This window comes from Tamandua tetradactyla, chromosome 8 (assembly GCF_023851605.1).
Source record: "Tamandua tetradactyla isolate mTamTet1 chromosome 8, mTamTet1.pri, whole genome shotgun sequence".
Classification (NCBI taxonomy): Eukaryota; Metazoa; Chordata; class Mammalia; order Pilosa; family Myrmecophagidae; genus Tamandua; species Tamandua tetradactyla.
In genome coordinates this window covers 41,467,962-41,482,389 of record NC_135334.1, presented here as the reverse complement: position 1 = coordinate 41,482,389, position 14,428 = coordinate 41,467,962, and the positions used below count along the sequence as shown (strand labels likewise).

General features: G+C 38.1%; 1 protein-coding gene across 4 annotated transcripts in view; it reads right to left on the bottom strand.

The window, feature by feature from the left end:
* Nucleotides 1-14,428, bottom strand: part of TRPC6 (transient receptor potential cation channel subfamily C member 6) — a 199,397-nt gene that overhangs the window by 76,661 nt on the left and 108,308 nt on the right. For all 4 annotated transcript variants that reach the window (XR_013156603.1, XR_013156604.1, XM_077113171.1 and 1 more), the window contains exon 2: nucleotides 13,506-14,280. Coding sequence is in view for 2 of the 4 variants with exons in the window: in XM_077113171.1 (XP_076969286.1) it covers nucleotides 13,506-14,280 (775 nt within the window). In the remaining 2 variants the exon portion in view is untranslated. The remainder of the gene's footprint in view (nucleotides 1-13,505; nucleotides 14,281-14,428) is intronic.

The window sequence follows — 14,428 nt, the reverse complement described above, 5'->3', positions numbered from 1 at the left end:
GGCATTAGACAGAAATGATGAATGTATCATTGAAAACTGATGAAAGGTGATCCTTATTTTTAAGTGTCAGAGAGTTGGGCAAAATTGAGTTCTGGTGTCAGATGGAAGACATACTTTGTAAGTGATGAGCTTGGATACTTGTCTGAAGAGATTTCCAAATTAAATGTGGACAGTGTGGCCTGGCTTCTCAACTTTCAGAAAATGAGTCCCCAGAAAATAGTACCCCATGTGAGGATTTAAACAAACATGGAACCAGATAGCCATTCCAGGACAGATCAGGATTGGAAATGTGAAAAGTGCTATTGTCTGATTGTTGGGACCCCCTGTGTATTGCATGTGAAACCAACAAGTTTTTTTGTTTGTTTGTTTGTTTTTTGCAAGATATGTATTAACAGAACCACTGCCAGCCTGGACTAAAAGGAAAAGAAAAGTGATAGATTTAAGGAAAAATTACTTCAAAGACAGAACCAAGGAAGCTGAGGTCTGGAACCAAGACACACTGGGCCAAGAGAGCAGACCCACCCATGCACATGTAAAGATGAGCTTGCCCCAGCATTTGAAGAGGGTAGGCCTTCCACCCCATTTTTCAGGAATAATGTTACCACCTCAGGGCTCTGAGATACCTGGGGGACTGAGGTGAGCTTGGCTGCCCCATGTTCAGGAAGAGTACTTCCGCTCAAGCTTCAGAGAGGGTGGAGTACACTTCTGGGGATAGGGGAACGTCTGGCTGCCACCAGACTGCCACTGTTCTAAGAGGATGGAGCCTGTGCCCCAGAGATAACAGAGAGTCTGGCTACCAAATGCTTGAGAAAGGTGAGGCCAAGAACACGGTCATCTTGTTGAAGTCCTCACCTCAGTGTTTGGAGAGAGCAGGACCACTGCGCAAGCCCTTGAAAAGGGTAGGACTGCCACTCTCTCAAGCCCTGAGGATAAAATGTTATTCTATAGATGACTTTCAAACCTAGAAATCCAATGGAGTTTGCCCTGCAGGTCTTCAGAACTGTCTGTGCTGGTGACCCATTTTCCTTCCAACTGCTCCCTATGGAAATAGGAATATTCATTCTATGACAGTCCCTTCTTTGTATATTGGATGCAGATAACTTGTTCTGTTTCACAGGTTCACAGGCAGAGGAGAATTTTGTCTTAACACAGACCACGCCTGTAACTGATTTTGATGAGACTTGGTACTTAGTATTGTTACCGAAATGAATTAAGGTTTTTGTGATATTGTGATGGAGTGAATGTGTTTTACATATGGAAAGAATATGTTTTCTGGGGATACAGAAGGTTGAAGTATGCTGTTTGAAGCTGTTAGGTACCCCAGAAAAGGCCATGTTCCTTAAATCCATTCCTATGGGTACAGACTTGTTGTGAGTGGGACCTTTTGGTTAGATTATTTCAATTAAGATGTGACCCACCCCATTGAAAGTAGGTCTTAATCCTCTTCCTGAAGTCTTTTATGAGAGGATAAAGGACAGAAAAAGCTGAGAGATCTTAGAGAGGAAAGCCCCAGAGAAGCAAGCAAAGACCCAAAGAAGCTAAAAGTGTCACTGAATCCAGAACCTGAAAGCCATGAAAGCCAGGGGAGAAGGACCAGCATATGCCTTCCCATGTGACAGAGGTGTCCCAGATGCTGGTAGCTTGTATTTAGAGAAGGTAAGACTCATATTGATGTCTTAATTTGGACATTTTCATGGCCACAGAATTGTAACTTTAAGCTAACAAAAACCCTCTGTTAAAAGCCAGTCCATTTCTGGTATATTGCATTTTGTCAGCTTTAGTAAACAGAAAATAGAGCAGATGAGGACAGATGAAGGGCTATATTTGCTGAGCAGGTCAAGAAAGCACAGCTGTGTTATAGGAAAAGTGTATATATATATATGCAACTGGGTAAACTTGGTTTAAAAATAAATGGTTTTTGTATATTTAGGATGTTCAGTTTTAATCCCATGGTAATCAGAAGTAAAATATATGGGAAATATATACAGATATAAATGAGAAGGGACTCGGTACGTCATACTAAAAAAAAAAAAAACAACAACAACAAACTAATAAATATGAAAATAAGCAGTAAAGGAAGAACTGAATGGAAAAAGGTAGAAAATTACAAAGGCTGAATAGCAAAATGGCAGAAGAAAGTCCTGCATTATCAGTAGTGACTTTAACTGTAAGTGGATTAAACTCTCCTATCAAAAGGCAGAGATTAGCAGAATGGATGTAAAAGTATGACCCAACTATATGCTATCTCAAGGAGATTCACTTTAATTCAAAGATAAAGTAGGTTGAAAGTGAAAGGATGGAAAAAATGATACCATGCAAGCAGTAACCGAAAGAGAGCTGGGATAGCTATATGAATAACAGATAAAATAGACTTTAAGTCAAAAACAATTATGAGGGACAAAGACGGTCAATATATACTGATACAAGGGTCAATTCAACATGAAGATATGGCAGTTATATAAACATGTAGGCACCTAAAAGCAGAGCCCCAAAATATATGCAGCAAATACTGATAGATTTGAAGGAAGAAATTGATGGTTCTACATTATTAGTAGAAACTTTTTAACACCATCTTCAATAATAGATAAAACATCTAGTAAGAAGATCTATAAGGAAATAAAAAACTTGAACCATTCTTTAAATAAACAGATGTAAATAAAAAACACTTTGCCCAACAACAACAGAGCACATATTCTTCTGGAATGCACATGGATCATCTCTAGGATAAACTAAATGTTAGGCTCTAAATAGATGTCAGTAAATTCTAAAATATTGAAACCATACAATCTATCTTCTCCAACCACAGTGGGATGAAGGTAGAAATCAATAACAGAGGGAGAACTGGAAAATTCACAAATATGTAGATATAAATAATATACTCTTAAACAACCAATGAGTTAAAGAAGAAATCACAAGAAAAACTAGGAAATATCTCGAAGCAAATGAAAATGAAAACACATCATACCAAAACCCATGGGATATAGACAAGGCAGTGCTGAGAGGGAAGTTTATAGCTCTAAGTGCTTACATTAAAAAAGAAGAAATATTTAAAATCAGAGCTCTAACCTCAAAGCTAGAAGAACAAGAAAAAGAAGGTGAACTATACCCAAAGTGAACAGAGGGAAGGAAATAGCAAAGATTAGAGTGGAGATAAATGAAATAGAAAACAAACAAACAAATAGAATCAACAATACCAAAAGTTGGTTCTTTGAAAGATCAATAAAGTTTACAAAGCTTAGCTAGACTGATGAAGAAGATAAAGGACACTGTACTGGTTTGAAGCTGTTATGTACCCCAGAAAAGCAATGTTTTAATCCTGATCCAATCTTGTGGGGACAGCTATTTATTTTAATCCAGATTCCATATTGTAGGGTGGAACTTTTTAATTAGATTATCTCCGTGGAGATGTGGCACACCCAGTAATGAGTGTGACCTTTTAATTAGATGAGATGTGGCTCCACCCATTCAAGGTGGGTCTTGATTAGTTTACTGGAATCCTTTAAAAGCAGAAACATTTTGGAGAAAGTACAGAGCCAACAGAGAGATTTGTTCCAGATGCTTGGAGAACAGTTGTTTCAGAGCTGACAGAGCCAAGATGAGACCCAGACCCATCTCCAAATGCAGAGCCCAGCAGATGTTGCCATGTATCTTTCCATGAGACATGAGATGCCAAGCAAGCCAGAACCCAGAGTTGTGTCCTGGGGAGGAGCTAAGCGAAGATCCACAGATGCCAAGTGAGGAATCCTCACAGGAAACAGAGGCTGAAACCAATGGAACCCAGGAGGAGCAAGGGACCAACAGATGCCAGCCACTTGCCTTCCCAGCTGACAGAGGTGTTCTAGATGGCATCAGCCTTTCTTGAGTGAAAGTAACCTTTTATGGGGCCTTAGTCTGGACATTTTCTTGGCACTAGCATGATAAACTTGCAACTTATTAAATTCTCTTTTTAAATGCTGTTCCATTTCTGGTATATTGCATTCTGGCAGCTTAGCAAACTAATACAGACACAAATGACTAAACTCAGAAATAAAAAGGGGAAACATTACTACCAACCTTGCTGAAATAAAAAGGACTACAAGGGGCGGGCCATGGTGGCTCAGCAGGCAGAGTATTCACCTGCCATGCTAGAGACCCAGGTTTAATTCCTGGTGCCTGCCCATGTAAAAGAAAAAAAAAAAAAGGACTATAAGAGGATATTATGAAAAGTGTATACCAACAAATGAGATAACCTACAATAAATGGACAAATTTTTAGAAATACCCAAACTACTTATACTAACTTAAGAAGAAGTTGAAGATTTCAACAAACCTATTACTAGTAAAGAGATTGAATCAGTCATCAAAAACTTCCCAGCAAATAAAACCAGGAGCAAGATAGCATCACAGGCAAATTTTACCAAACATTTCAAGAAGACTTAACACAATCCTGTTTAAATGCTTCTAAAAAGTTGAAGAGTAGAGAAAATTCTCTTATTCATTCTGAGGGCAACATCACCCTCATACAAAAGCCAGGCTAATATACCACAAGAAAATCATGTACCAATATCTCTTATAAGTGTAGATTTAAACATTCTCAATAAAATACTAGCAATCCAAAGCCAACAGCACATTGAAAAAATTGTACACCATGATCAAGTGGAATTTATCCCTGGCATGCAAGGGTGGTTCAACATATAAAAATCAATAAATGTAATATACCACTGTGCTGGTTTGAAACTATTATGTACCCCCTGAAAAGCCATGTTTTAATCCTGATCTTGTGGGGCCAGACATATCGTTTAGGGTGGGAAATTCTGATTGGATTGTTTCCATGGAGATGTGACACACCCAATTGTGGATGTAGACTTTTGATTAGATGGCGATGTGACTCCACCTATTCAAGGCAGGTCTTGAATAGTTTATTGGAGACCTTTAAAAGGGGGAAACATTTTGGAGAAACCTCAGATGCAGACGCTTACAGAACACTTGCTTCAGAGCTGACAGACATGGATGCTTGGAAATGCTTCAAGTACTGACAGAGAGCAGATCCCTAGAGACAGGCAGAGTCCAGCATTGCCATGTACCTTCCCATGAGAAGCTAAGCAAGCCAGAACCCAGAGTTGTATCTCAGAGGAGCTAAGTGAAGGCCCACAGTGGCTTATAGAGAAAACCACTGGCATCAAAAGCTAGAAGCAACTGGAACCAGGAACAAAGACCAGGAGATATCAGCCACATGTATAAAGGCATCTTTTCCTGGACGCTTTAGTTTGGGCATTTTTCTGGCCTTAGAACTGTAATCTTGTAATATAATAAATTCCCTTTATAAAGGCCATTCCTTTATTAGTTTATGGTTTTGAAGTGAAAAGAAAGTCCAAATCAGAGTGTCAAGATGATGCTTTCTCTCTGAAGACTGGAGTTTGGAGCTAGCTGCCCATAATCCTTGGCTCCTCTGTCACATGGCAATGTACATGGCTTTTCCTCCTCTCTTCCGAGTCTCATTTGATGTTCAACTTCTTGTTTCCTGTTGCTTTCTGTCTGTCTGAATTTTACTCCACTTATAAAGGACCACAGTAATACAACTAAGATTCTTCCTGATTGATGTGGCATACCTTCACTGAAGTAACCTCATGAAAAGGTTCTACTAACAATGGGTTCATACTCACAGGAATGGATTAAATTTAACAGCATGGTTTTTTTCTGGGGTACATACAGCTTCAAACCACCATAGATGTTGTAAGGACTCATACATGGAAAACTACAGAACACTGCTAAAAGAAATCAAAGAAGACCTAAATAAATGGAGGACATTCTGTTTTCATGAAATGGAAGACTCATTATTGCCATGATGTTAATTTACCCAAAAGTGATTTACAGATTTAACTCAACCCCAATCAAAGTGCCAGCAATCTTCTTCACAGAAATGGAAAAGCCAATCATCAAATTTATATGGATGGTTAGGCATAAAACCATCCTTGAGTCAAGGAGAGAACCTCGGAGTTATGCTTTGAATAGTCAAGGGGCCCTGAATACCCAAGCTCATTTTGGAAAAGAAGAACAAAGTGGGAAGATTCACTATCCTAACCTTAGACCTTATTACAAAGTCAAAGTAATCAAAACAGCATGGTATTGGCACAAGGACAGATATATGGACCAAAGAAATAGAATTGAAACACTCTGGGGCTTTCCTGTTCCTTAGGATAATTGTCACTAAATAGTGCACTGATATTTGAGCTCTGACACAGCTGATGTGGTGATGACTAGCAGGCATTTCTAAGTACTCACCATATGGGACTGTGAGGGACAAAAACGTTAATCAGACTTTATTCCAGGAAAATGTTTTTTTAAAAGAGATATAATTTCAAAGCAAAAATTAAAAAAAAAAAAACACACAAAACATTTTCCTAGATGTGCTGGTTTGAAAGGATGTTATGTCCCCTAGAAAAGCCATGTTTTAATCTAAATCCCATTTCATAAAGGCAGAATAATTCCTATTCAATACTGCATGTTTGAAACTATAATTAGATCATCTCTTTGGAGATGTGATTTAATCAAGAGTGGTTGTTAAGCTGGATTAGGTGATAACATGTCTCCACCCATTTGGGTGGGTCTTGATAAGTTTCTGGAGTCCTATAAAAGAGGAAACATTTTGGAGAATGAAAGAGATTCAGAGAGAGCAGAACAGAATGACATAGACACAAGAAGCAGAGTCCACCAGCCAGTGACCTTTGGAGATGAAGAAGAAAAATGCCTCCAGGGGAGCTTCATGAAACAGGAAGCCAGGAGAAGAAGCTAGCAGATGACACTGTGTTCATCATGTGCCCTTCCAGATGAGAGAGGAACCCTGACCATGTTCACCATCTGCCTTCTCACTAGAGAGAGAAACCCTGAACGTCATCAGCCTTCTTGAACCAAGGTATCTTTCCCTGGATGCCTTTGATTGGACATTTCTATATACTTGTAACTGGGACATTTTCTTGGCCTTAGAACTGTAAATTAGAAACTTATTAAATTCCCCTTTAGAAAAGCCATTCCATTTCTGGTATATTGCAGCTAGCAAACTAGAACACTAGATATTTCAGATGCTACTGAATTTTCCATTGATTGTCGCCAACAGTGGTGGCTGCTTATTTAACTTATTGTAGCATTGCTAACCAGCTTTTATTCTTCCCTCAGCATAGGAATTCTCAGGCTCCATGGAAGCTATGAAGTTTGAAGAGCATTACTGAAGGTAAACAGGCAGCTTCAGGGCTTGGATCCTTCCATGAAGCAATTTCTACACTTAACTTCCCTCCTTAACTGTTGGCTTGCAATGATCTAAATTCCTGCTAGAATGAGATTCACTCTGCCCATCTATTTCAAACCATGATAGGAAATTCAAATGCAAGACTATACACTACACACTATATGCACACACACACACACACACACACACACACACACTCATATACATAGAAAGAGATCCATGCTTCTAATGCCCAGTGGGGAACTGGGATCTATTTGCTTCACATTAAACAGTATGTGACCTTTTTTGCTCCAACAGCTCCTTCCTACTGTACATTATTCATAGAGCCACTCTGCAGCAAAGATTTGTTTACACAGCTGTATCTCTTGAATAGATTCAAATATCCTTTAAGACAAGGCCATGACTTATTCAGATGCAAGTTCTCACAACCTAGTGCAGTGTATGGCACATAATAGGTAATCAATAATTTTCAGTGATATAAAGAAAGGAAAATGGGGTGGGTACAAAACATAATTGGACTTAAATTTGTGTTCTGTCACTTAATAACTATATGATCTTGGAAAAGGTACTTTATTTTCTGGCCTTCTCCTAATTCCTAATTATGGAAAACTTAAGTGCTACTTTATCATAAAGTTATAGTGTAAATCACTTAGAATAATACATATAGGTAAATAAAGTTGCATCCTCCTTGAAGGGGATTCCAGCTCTGTGCTTCTAGTATTGTCATTTGGCTTCACACCATTTAGCAGGTTACAGACACCCTTTGCCACCCTGCTAACCTTTGGTAACAGTCACACTGTCTTTCTGCTAACAAAAACGACTTTGGACTCAGCCAGTTTCTAAGAGAATGTTTCTCTTTCAGACAATTGCAGACATTTTTAAACATATACACCAGAACATAGCAATGGCCTAAAAACAGACCCAGCGGAGAGTTTCTTTACCCGTCTTTTCTCAGTGTTAGCGAGGAGAGGTGTCTGGAGAGCCACGTGCACAAACACGAAGACATGAAGGAGCTGGAGGAGCTCCAGGAAGCTACTTCTCTGGAATGACAGAGAAGACAATCCCTGATGGATGAAAGAGGGGATTTTAGGGGAAATAAAAGGAAACATTGTTATCATAAATAACTTAAAATAGAAACAGATTCAAAAACAGGGTTGAGAGGTACATACTGAGCTATAAGAAGAAAATTAGGGATTTGGGGGAATGTATTTGATTGTCACTGGTACTGACCAACTTGCCTTTAACATTGTCCTCCCATATATTTTCTCAGTCTTGAGTCAAGGAAAGAACCTAGGCGTTAGGCTCTCTATCTTTGGTATCAAAAACAAAGGTCTAGGTTTTCTAGTATTTACTGATCTTGTATTTGTGGCTGCCAAAATTAGGTTTAGTCCAATTTTAAGTTTACAATGGCTCAGGGCTCTTGCTTTCAAAGCCTAAAACTCTTGATAAAGGTAAGTATATAAATTGAATTTGAATATGCAGAAAGCTTTTGAATCTGTTTTCCCCTCATTCTCTTTAAAGACTTGCAATTCCCCCAGGCATGGTGGTTTCTTTCTTCTTTCCAAGGGTCCATCTAATTGTTATCTTTCTCTGCTAGGTCACCTCTGCTTGGAGCCAACTACAGAACAGGTGATGTATGCAATTTGTTTAGCTTAGAATATTCAAGACACAAGGCTAAAATTAACTGAGGGATTTAGGAGTGGCTCTTCTGACCTTTGCTAAGGGACTATGTATTGTTATAGAAGATGCTTCGAGTTTCATGTGTGTGAAAGCTCTCATTCTCTGACTCTCACAGACTGGAGTAGTTTCTTTAAACAGAGGCACCTGAAGACTTTCCAGAAGACCATAGAGCACTGATAGTTTTAAATGAATCAGTTTCCATGTTCTTCACTTCCTTAAAACTAATTTCCTTGAAACAGATCTTTAATCCCTTCATAAAAAAGGGTATCCTTGCTCTTGCCCATCTATGTACTGAACAACGGGAATTCTCGTTTAGTGATTCATCCAGATACCATAAGCCCCACTGGCTTCCTGGATTTCCCTGCCTTAATTCACATTTCTGTGGAGAGTTAAGTTCAGTGATAGAAATGTGGCATGTTGGCTCACACTGAGATTTTGTGCATTACGATGTTTGTTGGAATGTGGTGGTGTGGGCAGTGGTAATTTATGTTCAATTTACTCTACCTCTTTCACTTCCCAACAATTGTCAAAGAATGAATCTCACTTGAGTGAGAGTTCAGTGAGAAGAGCAAAGAAAACATTACTAAGGAAGACTGAATAGTAAAAATTGCTTTTTCATGTATTTAGACTTAAGTGATTCTTTTGAATATTATTAACTATTCTTAATACCCATTCTCAGGCTGTATCATTGGCTAGAAAAAAAAAGCATCTCAAATGGGCAAAGCAGAAAAAGTAGTAAGGAAGATTATTTAAAATGTGAATGGAATCATTTTCAGGACTCAAAATTTTTACAAGATATTCACTAAAATGCATGGATAAAACTTGTATGTGATTTCTTTCAGAGTCAGTGTGTAATTCAATAAGGTCATTATCAAATAATATCATGAACTATTTATTCCAATTATAGTCAACCCTCTTCTAATTTTATTCCATAAAATCTTTATTAATTTATGTATCCTATTAATAAATACCAAAATAAAATGCTGGTTGCCATACCAATTCATTTTTAGCGGTATAGGCCTTTTTCTTTCCTTAAATACATTGGAAAAGTGAACATGATTAATCCCACTAAGAAATGCATTTCCAATAAAAGTTTTATGTCATAATTACAGTTTATTTTTCAAAATATGTATATGCATTATGAACTGTGTTCAATTTATGTAGCTTTAAGAAAATGTAGTATTACAGCTAATTCTTTCCATAATATTTGAATATTAGAGCCTTGTAATTGCAGTAAATTTGAAAATTCTAAATCTCAACATATATATATCTATATGTGTGTGTGTTTATATATATATATATAATAAGTAGCATAAGGTGAACATTAGAGACTTGACCAAAAAAAACCAGTAAGGTGACTTAACTATTATATTAGAAATCAAATTTGTTGAGGAAATTGGAATGTAAATACAAACTCAAAGAGAAAAAGAAAAGATGTATGTATTTTGAATGTTAAAAAAGAGATTGTTCACTCACTTTCAAAATAGATGATGGACATCAAATGATTTTAACATTTATATTTCCCTGGACATATTTGAAAGTGTAACTTAACAGGTTTTTTTTTTTAATGTCAGTATTTATAAGATACAGAAATTATATCCTTTCTGTGGCCAATGCAATCTCTCAGGTCCCCAGAGGGCAGACCAGCTCCTGAGCTGGCCTCTGTGATCTCCCCTGTGTCCTGAAACTCTGAAGTGCTTGATTACTGAAAAAAAGACTAAAATCATATGTATCAGCAGGTTCACAATGTCTATCAGTATTTCTTTCTTGGTGGCAGAATTAGGATTGGTTTTTAAGATTTTCTTCATTTTTATATTATCATTTTCTAAGTTTTCTATGAATATACATTTTTTTTTAATTTTTTTGTTATTTTTAAAGGGAGTACACACAGACCTAGCAAGAAAGCTCACTGCAGAGCCGCTAATTCTCTAGTCCTGTCAGATCCTATCCTGTGATAAATTGAGGCCACACTGCGGGGACGGGTTTATTATGGTCCCTAGGGTTGGTAAGAGGATGTGGCTTCCCTAAGTGTTGACTCACAAAGGTACTGGCAGCTCATCCTCACATGAAGTAGCTCTCACTCTGAGGAGTAAACTGGAGTCAAAGGAGAGAATATTCACTTGTCTTAACGCCCAAGGTCTGGGGAAGAAAACCTACTTTTTATTTTGCATTTGTAAAATGCTTTAAAAAAAATAAAAAGCCAAGAAGGGTCCTTTCTCCTTGTGTAATACAAGGACCTGTTCAGTCAGATGTCTAACCAGAAAACCTGTTGATTTTCAAGTTCTAAGATATACTATTTCAAACATTTTTTAAACTGCAAACCTCTTGAACAGTAAACTAATTTAATTTTTGAAAATAATTTTTTAAATGTGTCAAAAATTTCTGTCAAAGAGATTTATCTTTTTTAGAGAGAATTTATTGCCTTTAAACCTTCCCAGAAATAGGACATTAAGAATAGGCAAGCTTGTTGGAGGTTCTAGGTAACTACTTAAGCAGAGAAACTACATGGAAAAAGTGTGAAGAGAGGGAAAATGTCTAATTCTTATATACCTCACACCTACAGCAGAAAAAAAAAATGTGTAATGAACAAATGAGGGAACATCCAGATCTCTAAATCCCCATGAAACTATGGGGAAGGGATGATAAAGAGTGTGCATTCCGAGTAAATGTGATTCTTCCCACTTTTGAGCCATTTGCTTGCTCCCCACTCCTTGAGGGATTCCTTGCATTGTAGTTTCTACATACACGTTTTCGCTCCCATTAGATTATAAACTAAATGTGGGCAGGATTACTGATTGAATTATCTTTGAGCTTTTCACTGCATCTCCATTATAATTCTCCACTATCCCCAATATATTATTTGGTCAATACATAGACTCAAAGGTGTAGGCAAGTAAGTAAACGAATGAATAAAGGATATAGTATTTTTCAGTGGTTTAGAGAAAGTGTATAACAGAGGTACAACAAAAGAAACAGAAATGCTGACAACCTAGATAATGAAATTCTATGACATTTAAATATAAATTTTTAAAATAGTCAATATTTTAATCAGATTTCAAAGAAACTGCCTAAATTTGAATATGGAAAAATTCACCAATTCTCTGAATCTTGGTAGGCAAGTGAAAAGTATGAAAAAACCTAAGACGGAGTTGGAAAGGATCATTTGTTTGTCCTGAACTCATAGCTCAGGTTGCTAGAGGAAAGTACCTTCCCCCAACCTGGGAGCAGAACACAGACAGATGAACCACTTAGTTGGAGGATTTCCATAGCCATTTACCTTGTCCTCCCATCCGTGGGTCAGGACTCAAGGATAGGTGGACATGTGACAGGCCACACTGGATGCAACACTGTTCTTTCTTTCACTGACAGCGGCACCAAGAAACTGCATGGGAGAGAGCAGGCTGTGACCTCTCCACAGGTAGAAGGAAGAGCCAAACTCTCTCTTATAACACATAAAACAGAGAAAATAAAACCAATATTTAGTTTGTAAAAACCCTGTACTAGACAAATCAGACCTGTTTCCAAGCAGTTTATAATCTAAGGAAAGAAGAAAAGCACATGATAAATAACAATAATGCTGGGCAGACATGATGAGCGTAAGGTGGGTCAGAATTCCTGGGCAAGGAGCTTTAATGTGTGTGTTAGGATGATCTCAAGACAGGAACCCAAGCTTTCACCCTCTCCAAAGGCAGCACAAAACATGCAGATAATATGCAGCATCCAACAGCATATCTCTCCACATACCTCTTATTAAGATACTGCTCAAATTTCCCTTTATGTGCCAACTACTTCCATGCCTACAATCCCTTACTTTTGCTGCTTCCTTGGCCTACACTTTCTTTTTCTTCATTCTCTGCCTTCCAAAATCCTACTCATTCTGCCAGACCCAGCCGCCGTATTACTCGTAACTTCCCTGAAACCTAATCCAAATCAAATACTGCTTTCTCTCCACTCCTATGGCACATTGCTTATTGCTGTCTAGTAGCTGCTTCATTTTACTCTATCATATTTGTTTATGTGTGTGTCTTTCCAGCTGAAACATGACTTCTTTAAGCTTATTCATCTTTCTGATCTCAACAGCATCTATCGCTGTGCGCTCAATATAGAAGCTGTGTTTTATAACAGAAAAAAACCTGTGTTTTAGAGGGTAGCACACCCAGATTCTGATCCCAGATCTGACATTTATCATTTGTTTAATCTTGGGCCTCACTTAACCTTTCTATGCCTCCATTTCTCCATCTGAAAAGGAACTAATAATATCTTCATGTCAAAATTATAATATCTTCATGTCAAACTAATAATAGCTTCATGTCAAACATGAAGATATTATCAGTTGGGAGAAAGCAATATTTGATTTGGATTAGGTTTCAGGGAAGTTGTAAGTTGTGGTAAGCATTAGACATAATAAATATAAAACATCTGGTAGATGATAGATTGTCACCATGTAGTAGCAGTCACAATTTTACTACAAATCATTATACTAGTTTATAGAATACATGTATAAAATTACCTAGTGCCCACAGTAACTAGCACAGTGCCGAGCACATAGGGGAGGCTGGTAAATGCATCTAACTTTAATATCTGGAAGGTTGTTAACAACATACCTTGAACTCTTTCTCAATGTTGGCCAGCACTGCCAGCTCATTGCTAAGTTCTAAAGCTGTCATGACTGGATCCTCGCTAGACAATGACAGGTAAGCAGGGCTTGCAAGTCCTTTGTAGGCATTAATTCTAGATCTGGAGTGACTAAAAGAGTCATGCTTCTGTTTCTGACTGCATTCGCTGCACTTGCAAAAGTAATCATGAGGCCGTTCAATCCGAGCACCCTTTCGCAGGAGGATGTGCACAATTTCATACTCCTGGCAGTGGGCAGCCAGAATGACCGGAGTCACATCATGGGAGAACCGAGTCCCATCTTCATCATAGGCATAAAAATCATCTTGCTGGAGTTCAGACTGACTGGGGCTGGTTGCTAACCTCCTGCCTTCAGCAAAAGCTGGATGATTGAGAATCGCTTCCACAATCCGAACATAACCCTTACTAATAGCTAGAAGCAATGCATCCCCAACCCGAGAGAGGTTTTCTTTCTTGAGAAGAAGTTCTGTAATTTCCAGATGCTCATTGGCCACTGCCAACTGCAGGGCATTCTGGCCCATGTAATCCACACAATTAACGTTGAGTGAAAGGCATTCTTCTAACATCTTCCGTACCACGGGGATGTTGCCATATTCAGCTGCATCTAAAAAGCGTTCCTCTTCAATAGATAGGCTTGTTGAATGATCATTAAACATGTATGCTGGTCCTCGATTCGCCAACCTTCTCCCTTTCTCTCGGAGAATTGTCTGCCGCCGGTGGGTCAGTCTGTTGTCGGTGCCCCGGCTGCAATGAAATAGAAATATTGTGAAAAAATCATATTAAGATCATTTTAGTGTACCAAATGACTGGCCATTTGTTTAATGCAATCCTTGTCTCATTGTCTCTAGACCAACTATATTATAAAATGAAGATGCATTTGTTTGCTAATGAA